We start from the raw sequence: 13005 nt of genomic DNA, 5'->3' as shown, positions 1-13005 counted from the left end.
TCTGGCTTTGTGTACCTAAAAGGCAGTGTAAAGTGGTTGTAAACCCTTACAAACCACTTTGACCTACAGGTAAGCCTAGATTAAGGCTTACCTGTAGGTCCAAGCAATATCTCCTAAACCTATATGGTTTAGGAGATATTTGCCCGAAAACAGGCACCGCTGTCTACGGCGCTTGCGCCGTAGACAGCGGTGCGCAGGCGCACTGAGCGCGGCTTTCTCAGCGACGGAGCTGCCGCGCGTGTTGGCTCCCGTGCGCATGCGCGGGAGTGACGTCATTGCGGCTTCGCCGAATGACAGCGGCGGAGCTGCGAGACCCCACCAACAAGATGGATGCGGCGGACTACAGGGGACAGCGGCAACTTCGCTGGCTCCTGTGTCAGGTAAGTGACACATAATGGGCTACTATGCGATGCATAGTAGTCCATTATGCTTGGCCTTTGCAGGGAATGAAAGAGGAAGTAAACTTATCAGGGTTTACTTCCTCTTTAATCCCCCCCACTGGCTTGCATACAATTTTGGGGCAATTTTTAAGCATTTTGCCAAGGCACCCCTGAAGAATCCTGAAGGCACCCTGGTTGAAAAAGGATGGTTTAACCCCTTATTGTCCCAGAAAATCACTTAAATGAGTTGCCAGTTGTAGTAGTTTGGCACGAAAGAGATTAGCCTATATCTTATTGGGCCAGAAAGCTCACATAAGTGAGAACACTATACCATTAAGACCGGGTTTGCATACTGTATGTGGGGGACTTGTTTCAGTGTGATTTTTTTTTTTTTTTTAAGAGTCGGTGCAGTTTCATTCGCTGATTTAGTTGCACATTATTAAAGTGTGACACTTGAAATTGCACCTAAACCAGACTGAAAATCGCACAGGACTCTTCTTAAAAACCCACTGCTGGTGGCCCATACATTTGAACTAGCTCCATAGAAAGCCGTTTTGATTCACTTGTAATGTGAATCTGATGCTGTTCATAATGCATCCAGTTTGCACAAATGTGAACCAGGGCTAAGATTATGCTCACTCTAGTGACAACTGTCAAGTGCTAGAGGGAGATGTTTTGGCATGTAACACCCACATTAAAAAAAAGTAGTTCCATAGCAGCCAACACTTTTGAAAATCGCCACCCTAAACTCATGTTTGGTCATACAAACTTTAATATTGTCTGGAGCTTCATCATCCATACTATTTAAATATGTAGTCTTCATTTTAGGTTCCAAACTAATTTTACTACATTGTACCATTTACAGCACATTTTACTTTGTAACGTGTCGTGTTTTTTTTTTTTTTTTGTTGTTTTTTTTTGTTTTTTTACTCGCAGGGAAGTTTCTCAATGGTATTGCTGAAGGTGAAGTTAATAGCGTTTTGGGAAAAATTAAAGCCATTCGTCTGAAAATTATCACAGAGTCCCCTGTTTGGGCGTTATTGAGTGAGGTGAGATTTATGTTCATCCTGCTGTAGGACACTGCTTTGTTTTTAATCCACATTTCTGGCTGTACAGCGTTGAATCTGTTGCAGAAGTAAACATATCAGCATACCCATTTCTTCTTTGTTAAACAGATGATCCATATAACAAAATGGTTAAAATAGGCAATCCAACCTTAGCAGTACATTAGTAAAAGTTTGAGCTTCTGTTCTTGTCACAACTTGTAGCATCCCATTATATATCTACAGCTCTGCCACTTATGCTTCACTAATGACTTTATGAATAGACACCAGCTCTTCAAAAGACCCTCTCTGTATAAACATGGGTTCACCAAAGGAAGATCTGTTTAACTCCCACCCCCCTTTCTCTGTTCTTTTAGCTTACTGCTTATTTTTCTAATCCTTCGTCCTCCTCTTTCTGGTCACAAAATCCCATACTCCAATTATGTGACAGAAAGAGAAGAACATAGCTCTGAAAAATTCCACCATCCATGAACCTCTGGTCATCAGCCTACATCAAGCCCTAATTTTAGGTGTAAGAATAGGGTCTAGCAGTTATTCATTATTCACATCAGTAAGTGTCTGTTATTCCCTACCTGTCCCTATCATGTAAATTGAAATCTCCAAGATATCCATAAAGCACTAACTGAAATATATATAATAAATATAAATATATATATATATATATATATATATATATATATATATCAGCCATAACCCCAGTATTTTTTTATTTTCAGCTGGTAAATCGGTTTCTCATAAAAGCTATTAGCCACTGGATCACTTTTAGAAGCAGCGACAGGGGTCGTCGCTGGTGTTTTTCAGGCTTGCTGTTCTTACCAGCGAGACCGGGAAATGATCCGATGTTTCGTGCGGCTAGCCATAGAGGTGAACAGAGACCAGATCATCCTTGATCACCTCTATGATCTAGGACTGGAGTGATGTCATGAGCTCACTTCCAGTCTAGGGCAGACTGCAAAAGATCATTTTTTGGGGGGATTTTTTCTTTTTTATATAGAGGAGAGATTTGGGGTCTTATAGACCTGTCATACCTTATTTCTATTACAATGGATACATTCCTCGTAATAGCAATAAAAGTGATACAAAAAAACCTAAAAGGACAGTGTAAAAAAAAAGTTAATAAAAATATTAATAGGGCTGGTATGTTGGAGGAAGTGGGCTTAGAAGGCCTCCATCATACCCCCTCCAGCAAAGAGTCACATCAAGGGCCAAGTGGGATCGCATAAAGGTGATATCTTAGACGGAAACATTTAACCCCTATTAAAATATATTTAAGCTGATTTCATCCTGCAAGGAAGAAACCTTGTGCACAATTGCAGCACATATTGTTAGGTCAGTATGTTAGTCTGCTGTAATTAACCACTTCAACCCCGGAAGGATTTACCCCCTTCCTGACCAGAGCGTTTTTGCAATTCGGCATTGCGTGGTCATGTGACGTGGCTCCCAAACAAAATTGGCGTCTTTTTTTTCCCCCCACAATTACAGCTTTCTTTTGGTGGTATTTGATCACCTCTGCGATTTTAATTTTTTTTTGCTATAAACAAAAAAAGCGTAAATTTTGAAAAAAACGCATTATTTTTTACTTTTTGCTATAATAAATATCCCCCAAAAAAATTTTTTTCCCCTCAGTTTAGGCCGATACGTAAAAAACTCGCAATAAGCGTTTATTTGATTTTCTTGATGGTTTGCGCAAACGTAATAGCGTCTACAAAATAGGGGATAGTTTTATGTCATTTTTATAATTTATTTTTTTACTAGTAATGGCAGCAATCAGCGATTTTTATCTTGACTGCAACCTTTTGGCGGACACATCGTACAATTTTGACACATTTTTGGGACCATTGGCATTAATACAGCGATTGATGCTATAAAATTGCATTGATTACTGTAAAAATGTCACTGGCAGTGTAGGGGTAAACCACTAGGTGGCAGTGTAGGGGTTAAGTGTTCCTAGGGGCGTGTTTAAAACTGTATGGGGGCATGGCATGATCGCTGCCCCCGATGACAAGTGATAGGCCCTTACAATCCCAGTTGTAAGATGTGGCAAGCTCTTAGAGCAGGGGTCTCAAACTGGCGGCCCTCCAGATGTTGCAAAACTACAAGTCCCATCATGCCTCAGCCCGTGGGAGTCATGCTTGTAACTCTCAGCCTTGCAATGCCTCATGGGACTTGTAGTTTTCGCAGCAGCTGGGGGGCCGCCAGTTTGAGACCCCTGTCTTAGAGACTTATCCAAAGCTGTGATAGCCGCAAAAGGAGTCTCTACAGACTATTGACTTTAGGGGGGTGAATAGTTATGCACATTGACTTTTTCTGTTATCTTGTCCTATTGGTTGTTTGCTTCACAATAGGAAAAAAAAATGTTCAAAGTTGTGGACATGTTATGTAAATGTTGTGAGGCAACAAAACATGAAAAATGCCAAGGGAAGTGAATACTTTTGCAAGGCACTGTAAATCAAGTCAAGCTTTGAGCTATGAACCTGTTGCAGCTTCTATAATATGGGCCCTGTAGCAGACTTTTCAGCTGAAGGAAATGTATTCTGTTCATGACATTCAAAGCTGTCGTTTTTTTCTAGAACCGGTTTTAAACCAACTACTTTATTAATAACAGTCCAAGTTACACCTTTTGTTACTTATGCAGAAGTATAAATAGATCAATAGCGGCTTGGACAAAAAAAAACTTACTTTACACTGATTGCTTGCGCAACATAATGTTAGATAACGCACGTACATGTTAAACGGGTTTTGCAGGTAAAAAAAATAAATAATTAGTCATCCACAAAGTGTTTCATAAAGGAAATGGAAATTTATTGTGGTTTCTAGCACAAGATCTAAACAATTTAGTGACCTCTAAAGATATTTAAAGTTGAACTTTACCCATAACAACTTGATAAAGTTAATGTTCTTTAGCAAGGAACATGCATTCCACATTATCCTACCAAAATTTGTGTGTGCTGTAAATTGCCTCCAGCATAGTTTCTTCTTGCTGGAGGCTGCCATTTTGCTGAAGACCAGAGCCCCCTGAACAGCAGTAAATCATTAGACTGTCAGCAGATCAGCCTCTAGTGATTATCACAATGTCAAAAATAGAGAGCAACTGAGCATGTACAGAGCCTTTTAAACCGTATAGGCACTCATTTTTAATGTTTTACTTTGCTATTCCTGCAAAACGGGCCAGTCTGAAATGATCTAGCAAGATTTACTTATCTGATTAAAGTTCCATTTTAAGGAATTTGCCCACCTTTTAAATGGTCTATTCTTTTATATTTTGATTTACACTTACAGTGAGAACACTGTCTTTGAGTATACTACCTATTCTGTTTCTTTTCCAGATATTTATTAAAGTGAAGAAATAGTCTACGTTTGAAGCTTAATTGCCCTCTGCTGGGACAGTGCAAGACTACTGACGTTTGAATGGCATTACTGGAAGGATGCAGAAAATTATATAGATTATTATATTTTTATGCTGGAAATAATTTAGCTATTTATATTTATAATTGTTTGTTCTTTTTACAAAAGAACTTTTAAGAGTATTTGCGTTTTCTTTAAGATCAACGTTTGCTCTCAAGACGGCAGGAGCTATATGCACGCAGAAATTATTCAACCAAAGAACTTTATCACTGAACCTTTTTACGGTTTTTGTTTAATTACAGAACCAAGGTATTGGACACTGTAAACCATTTGTTTGATGGAATGTTTTCTGAAAGCCTTTACCAAATGATAGCTCTTTACAATTTAAACACATCTTGATAATGTTGCAAGTGTACTAATGTGCTGCGTTTGCATGGAATGCAATGGATTCTGTGGCAATTTTGGAAACCATTATTGTCATCGAAGGTAAAACAGACTTAAAGTGGTTGTAAAGACACAAGTTTTTTTTTTTTTTTTTTTTATCATAATGCATTGTGTGTTTTGTGCAGCAGCCTGCCCCCCCCCGCATACTTACCTGAGCCCCATCTAGATCAGCGATGTTTCAGCAGTGTCTCAGTTGCCTGGGACTCCCCTCCTCATTGGCTGAGACAGCAGCGCCATTGGCTCCCGCTGCTGTCAGCCAATGAGAAGAGAAAGGGGTCGGGGCACAGCTCCGTGTCTGCAATCTGCTTGCTGTGTGGGCATTCAACGGGTAGGAGGGGAGGCACCTTTCAGGGACCAGAGAAGAGGAGGATCCAGGCTGCTCTGTGCAAAACCATTTTATGGAGCAGGTAAGTGTTTCATGTTTGTTATTTTTAAAAGAAAAAAAAGAAGACTTTACAATCACTTTAATATTAAATATTTACTTTAGGTCTGCTACATAAGGCTACTGCTTTCAAATATTAAAATACCGAGCTAGCAGCGTTGCAGGCTCCCGTGATTTTCACTTCTGCTTTTTTGGCATGGCTCTGTGTGAAACTGAGGGACAGACTGCTTCTGCCTGACAGCCAACCTTTGCCCTTGCCTCACACAGTGCTGTACCAAAGAAGCTGAATTGGACATGAAGACACCCAGGGGGAGCACATATCAACATGTTGGCTAAGTATTTCAGTGCTCTGTATTTTTTTTTTTTTTTTGTTTTGTTTTTTCTTTTCTAACAGCCATGGCAGCATGAAGGAACTAGCTAAAGTCAATATTTTACTTTAGGTCCACTAATATTTCCAACTATATTGCTTAATGTGGTTTTTCAGATACTTAAATCAAAACTCCACTCAGTAGTTTTATACTCCATGATGTCACCAGCTTGTCTCAGAACTCACAATTTTCAAATCTATCACAGGAATGAGGCAAATCAAAGCAACAATGGCTTATCCAGATTTTACGAGGCAAATCAGTAAGTCCTTACAAGGTCAGATTGTTAAATCTTAGATTTTTAGTGTTTATTTTCAGTAAGATCAAGATGACATGCACTTACTGTGATAACACACACAATAGTGCGCTTATTTCACCTTTCTGATATTGTTTATACCTGATTTAGGTAGCGCAAGTGTTTGCACAGGGCTTTACAGTTAAGGCCTCATGCACACAAGACTTTTTTTTACAGTTGCTGTGTTTGGCTTTAGGCGTTTTTTTTTTTTTTGGTCTGTGGCCAGTAAACTCCCCAGCATGTTATCCTATGTGTCCATGCACACACAGGCTGGTATCAGCGTTTTTTGACAGGGTCTTTTTCTGTCTGGAATAAAACCTCTAGAACTAGTGGGTTTCAGCTGTAAAAATGCTCTAACCCTGATGAAAGGTGAAAAACATGGCTATTCGGCATCATATCAGCGTTTTTGAGCCATATGCTTTTGTGGGAGCTTTCTACAGCTAACGCTACTGGAATTTTTATAATGTCCAGTGTGCATGAGGCCATAAAAGAAGACAGTATAATTGCAATACTATTCAGGAAAAGAGAGCCATGTACTTTCAGCTCTCCTGCAATTCTAGGTGTTTAGGATATTTTGTGGATGAGAGAGGTTCTCAGCAGCACTGTAACTTGGAACATAAATGAGTAATATTGCTAGATCAGTCTTGCCTTATCTTATTCACAAAAAGCACAGAACTCTGATGATCCACAGAACTTTGTCAGTGCCTTTTTAATAGAGAGATCTCTTCTAGCTTGGCCTTGATAGCCAGGCATCTTTCTTCATTTGTTTTGACTTTGTTCTCTAAATGTTCATTAAGTGTTGGCTCTGTTCCCCATAGTGGATTCTCTATAGCAGTGATGGCGAACCTTGACACACCAGATGTTTTGGGACTACATTTCCCATGATGCTCAACTACACTGCAGAGTGCATGAGCATCATGGGAAATGTAGTTCCAAAACATCTGGGGTGCCAAGGTTCGCCATCACTGGTCTATGGTAATAATTGATGACTGGAATATCTGCCTATATCAGATCTTTGATTGAGATGTGAAAGAAAAAATTAATAAGGGGCTCAAAGCGCCTCTCCTTACTGAAATTGTCACCTGGTCCAGACATTGATAGTAAAGACCCTTGGGAATTATTTACAGGGAGAACTGGTGATCATCTGGGCTGGATTTTTCAAGCAGGTAGCTGGTTCATTTTGCTAAGGGCCTCCATAGATACCTTGAATTCCTGCCTGCTGCTCCTGAATTGGTCAAAATTTGAGCCTTGAGCGGCCCTGCAAATACCACTCAGCATAAAGAATGGCAATTTAAAACTCAACTGAGCAGGGTGGAAAATGATGGTTCAAACAATGACTGCATCCTAACAGATGTAGTCCCTGTTCGCCAGTGTTACTGCACTTGGGCAGCCCCAGGCAAAAAAAAATGCACTTTTCAATGATTAGTGGGGATGGTGTAGTCTATTTTCTTTTGTTCAGCCCAGAGACTGAACAAGCTTGAGAGCAGATCATTAACACAGACTTAGCCATCTTCTAATATGTATAACTAACTTATTGTAAAACTATTGTGATAGAAACACGGGAGCTGCTGTTGCTGACATAGTTTGAACTATTCTGCTTTGAGGGCTGTCATGCGGAGCAAGGTCCAACTAATATGAAATTAACATGCGGAGCCAGAGCCAACTAATACGGAATTAACATGCAATTAAGTACTTGTTCCTGGTGACTCACTAGGTAGTAAAACCTGGATCAGGATGATAACATTGAAACCTTCACCTTTATAAACAAGTTAGGAACATCCAGATTTTTTTTCTGGATAGGTACACTTTAAGAAGCAATCATGCATGCACCGTAAGGTGTGAATGGCATTACAGATTCCAGGTGTAAATATCTATATCTATACAAACTGTGTTGTGTTCAACACCAGAAGTGTGAGAACTGCTGAGACTTAAGAATGTTCATGACAGCTATGCAAGGTGTGCAAATCTGCATAGTTTATTAATACAGATAAAGAATTGTTATGCAACCAGAAATGACCATACAGGTTTTTTATGTAGTCGCAAAGAGTAAAGGGCAAGAACCTACAGCAGTCATTAATAAACCACGCTTCGCTGTTCTGACTGCTGTAAACTGGTGAAATACTAAATGTGCTTGGTTGATGTGGGTTTCCTGTATGCCTTTGCTCTTTGCCTTTTTATTTATTTATTTTTTAAGGTAACCAAATAGTGTAACTGAATAAAACATATGCCGGCACGTAACTTAAAGGAAACGTGCTAAGACAAATACTTCAGCAGCCATTGCTGAGGTATTCTAAAAATGATTTGTGTGATTGTGATGTTGATCCTCTGCTTCAATACTTTAAATCTCTGACCTGGAACATATTCAGGGCAGTGAGTATTGGAAATGAACAGTTTAGCAATTCTCACCTCAAAGTGGCTGAAGCCATTGGATCAGCTTGACAGTCTAGTATCTACTCATTTTGGCAGAGGTCAGTAATGGCAGCTTGTGTATATGTGAATTGTTTCTGTAAAGCCAGTCCTTTTTAGTTTATTACTGAATATTTTCTTGTTTTTTAAACGTTTTCACTTTTATTGGGCTAATTAATTAGCCAGGGTTTCAATCGATCTTCTTAAAATTGTGCCTTGAGGAATGTGTGAAATGTTTTACAAAGAAAATATGTTTACAAAGAGGTTTGAAGTGTGCGTTGTTTAATTATAAGTCGGTGTACTGGTTTAAGTACTCCAGTAGGGCCAGTATGATTTTATAACATCCCAGGCTACTAATGATGGCTGATTTTGTCCTTGTCAAGCCATGGCTTAGCTAAAAGTTTTGATGAATTTGTACGTTTTTGATTTTGTTCATTCTGTGTATTTATTGCTTGTCCAGGATTACTGACTGTAATACTGAAAGTAGAAATTAAATGCTAACTGCCCAAAACTGACATTTCAGTGTGTTATAGCACCTCTGTAATGTCAGCTTCTCTCCAATAATTATTGGCATATAACTCAGACTAAAGCTGGCTACACATTATACAATTTTCCTTTAGATTTACCAAAACCATTTAATATTAGGTCCAACCAAAACACTTTCAATTTGCATGCAATCAGGCAGGCCCTTGCACTACACAGTTGAAGGTAAATCTAAAGGGAATTGAACAAGAAAATTGAAATTGGTAGCCAGTGCAAAGCTAGGCAAAGTTGTTTGCCTTCTCATGCTGGATTCACTGTGCATTGCCAGAAACAGTAATGGCTGCCTAATAGAAGGAAAGCTATTCATTTAGCAGATTAATCTTTCCCAGAGGCCTGCAAGCCACTGGCCTGTGCTCTGATACGTTGCCAAGCTGGGTACACACTTTCAGGGTTTTTTCATTGAGCTAGCAGGTTGAATGAAAAAAAAAATCCTGATCAAATGCTGGTTTTCCAGCATGCCCGATCAACCGAAGCCGGTCCTCAGACTGGCTTCTGTAGAACAGGCAGCTGTACACAGTCTGACTTTACAATGAAATACCAGTTTTAAGTGACCTTTGCTTTAAATAGAAAACAAGAGCACAAAAGTAAAACTTTTACTTCTCTATTCTCATACCTCAAATTTGCATCATTGGGGGCATTAAAGAGTACCAGCTGTTCATATACAGTGGTCCACATTACAGCTTTGTTTGCGATGAACTAATATGTAAAGTAAAATATTGCTTTTTTGGAGACTAGTGACAATCCACTGTGCTATAAGGCACTTTTATCACTTATACTGATGCATTTAATCTCTTCTGATTGGGAACTCAAATTCTTGTTTGGATACAAAATAACGCTCTCTAGTGTTTGAGTGCCCCTTAAATCATGCTCAGGGCTATGTGTTATGTCTTCCTAATGACTTGTGAATTTCAGAGCTGCTTTTTGAGACATTAGTGTAAATATCTTTGCACAGTGCAGTTAATGTTTTTTTAGCTTTTTCAAAATCTGAGTTTGTTAAATGGCAAAGTTGTATGTATGTATGTTTGCATAGCTGAATGAATTGTTCTATTTATTTAATGGTACTTATGATCATTCTTTGTGATTTATGTATTGAACTTTATTCTTTTAATGTATGTGCTTCTGTTATGTTGAACTTTTATGCAGGAATTTCTTCTTTTACTACTGTGCAATTTCAATGGATATTCTGCTCAAAATGAGCACAAATCAGCCTTAATTAAAGTGAGTGTTTTCAGTACAGACAGAGTCTATTTATTTATTTTTTTCTGCTATGAAATCACTAATGCTTAACTTCAGTTTTGCTATCAATTTTAATAGTTTGTGCCAAGCTGGCCCAAACAAGCTATGAATACGTGTGTCTACAGTCGGTGCTGTAGAAACCGTATCAGTTACATATAGTACACAGTAATGTGTTCCAGCAACGATTGGGAGACTTCCCGTCTCATTCTTGGACAAAATCAAGTCGGACAAAGTGCTGCTCAGTCATTTGCACGGAGCCTTGTATTTTAATCAGTGAGTACAAGGCTTCCTCTGACTAAGGTAGAGAGGCGGGCGGATGATTTCATGATCCCCATGACAGCCATTCAGAGAGAGACTTGTATTCGTTCATAAAATACAAGATTTCCTATGAATGGTTGAGCAGTGCTCAGCCCGACTTTATTTTGTTCCAGGAATGAGTAGTCACCATACTGCTGCCGGAACACAGCGTTTGTATACTATAAGGACAGCAGCCGAAAGTATCGTTAAAGGAAATCTTTTTTTTTTTTTTTTTTTTTTTTTAGGCCAGCTTGGCCCAAACAAACTATTTAAAGTGACAGCAAAGCTGGCATTAAGCCTAGTAAACACAATGAGAAAATTGGATGCAAAATACTGCCTTTGGCACGATTGTCAAAAGATTTTTGTGTAACTAGTATTGTCTTTATATGAAAAAAGTTGTGTGACCAAGACCATGCATGCTTGGAAATGAAAGAATACAATAAATTACATCACTTCTGAAGGATTATTTGGTCTTATGAGAATTTTCATAACTTTAGTAACCTTATTGGGTTTTGATGTGAGACTAGCGTGCAAAAGAAAGGACAATCATTCATCCGGTAGTCTTATCGTGTGTACGCGGCTTTAGGGCACACCTTCACATTATGCATAACATTACAACAACACATGGCATCGTCTGAAGGTTTACTGCATTCAGGCAGCCCATATTTGTTTTTTTTTATTTGATGGCAGCACACCCTAATGCACAAAAATCACACAAGCACCTTTTGTTTTAACGGAGTGCACCACAACTAACACAGTGTACTTTGTAGTGCATTCCCAATGAATAGCACTGCAACACACCACAGTGGAGTATGTTAAGGTAACGTAAACATATTTTGCCACACTTTATCACAAAACAAATGGGCCTTAAAAAGTTCATTGCAGTGACTAAAACCAACTTTACAAGTATTGTTAGGCTGGTAAGTTTTGTCAGTTTCTATAGTCTTTGATGTTTCTCTTGTTTCATCATTTGTCCTAGATCAGAACGGGGGGAAGTGTTCAAGGACTCTTCCTACATACAGTGCCTTGCAAAAGTATTCACCCCTCTTGGCCTGTTACCTATTTTGTTACATTACAGCCTTTAGTTCGATGTTTTTTTTTTAATCTGAATTATATGTAATGGATCAGAACACAATAGTCTAAGTTGGTGAAGTAAAATTAGAAAAATATATACACAAAATGATATTATTATTATTATTATATAAAATATTTTTCAGAAATAAAAAACTGATAATTGCCATGTGCTTATGTATTTACCCCACTTGGTTATGAAGCCCATAAAAAGCTTAGCTCAAATTAGATTGCACATAGGTGGATATCATTTCATTTCATGTCACATGAACTGCCATTACATATACACACTTTTTTTGAAAGGACTCAGAGGCACCACTAACCAAACACTGGCATGAAGACCAAGGAACTCTCCAAACAAGGGACAATGTTGTTAAGTACAAGTCAGGGTTAGGTTATAAAAAACTCCAAATCATTGATGATCCCTAGGAGCACCATCAAATCTATCATAACCAAATAGAAAGAACATGGCACAACAGCAAACCTGCCAAGAGACTGCCACACACCAAAACTCACGGACCGGGCAAGGAGGGCATTAATCAGAGAGGCAGCACTGAGACCTAAGGTAACCCTGGAGGAGCTGCAGAGTTCCACAGCAGAGACTGGAGTATCTGTACATAGGACGACAATAAGCCATACGCTCCAGAGTTGGGCTTTATGGCAGAGTGGCTAGAAGAAAGCCATTACTTTCAGCTAAAAACAAAATGGCATGTTTTAGGTTTGCGAAAAGGCATGTGAGAGACTCCCAAAATGTATGGAGGAAGGTGCTCTGGTCTGATGAGACTATAATTTAACTTTTTGGCCATCAAAGAAAATGCTATGTCTGGCGCAAACCCATCACATCACGCAAAGAACACCATGAGTGAAACATGGTGGTGGCAGCATCATGCTGTGGGGATGTTTTTCAGCAGTTGGGACTTGGAAACTAGTCAGAGTTGAGGGAAAAATGGATGGTGCTAAATACAGGGATATTCTTGAGCAAACCCTGTACCACTCTGTGTGTGATTTGAGGCTAGAACGGAGGTTCCCCTTCCAGCAGGACAATGACCCCAAACGTGCTGCTAAAGCAACACTTGAGTGGTTTAAGGGGAAACATGTAAATGTGTTGGAATGGTTTAGTCAAAGCCCAGACCTCAATCCAATAGAAAATCTGGGGTCAGACTTAGATTGCTGTTCA

The 13005-nt window shown here is 39.1% G+C and overlaps 1 protein-coding gene across 1 annotated transcript in view; it reads left to right on the top strand.

Annotated features, from left to right (window-relative positions):
* MGAT4D (MGAT4 family member D) overlaps window positions 1-11220 on the top strand; it is a 178104-nt gene extending 166884 nt beyond the window's left edge. Inside the window, exons 14-15 of the mRNA XM_077476938.1 lie at window positions 1317-1429; window positions 4771-11220. Of these exons, the coding sequence (XP_077333064.1) occupies window positions 1317-1429; window positions 4771-4794 (137 nt within the window). The 3' untranslated portion in view covers window positions 4795-11220. The remainder of the gene's footprint in view (window positions 1-1316; window positions 1430-4770) is intronic.
* Window positions 11221-13005: the final 1785 nt, after the last annotated feature.

The sequence above is a fragment of the Lithobates pipiens genome, unplaced genomic scaffold, assembly GCF_037356315.1.
Source record: "Lithobates pipiens isolate NorthernLeopardFrog02 unplaced genomic scaffold, aLitPip1_a1.2 Scaffold_13, whole genome shotgun sequence".
NCBI lineage: Eukaryota > Metazoa > Chordata > Amphibia > Anura > Ranidae > Lithobates > Lithobates pipiens.
The sequence above is the reverse complement of the archived record's forward strand: the minus strand, read 5'-3'. Positions and strand labels throughout refer to the sequence as shown.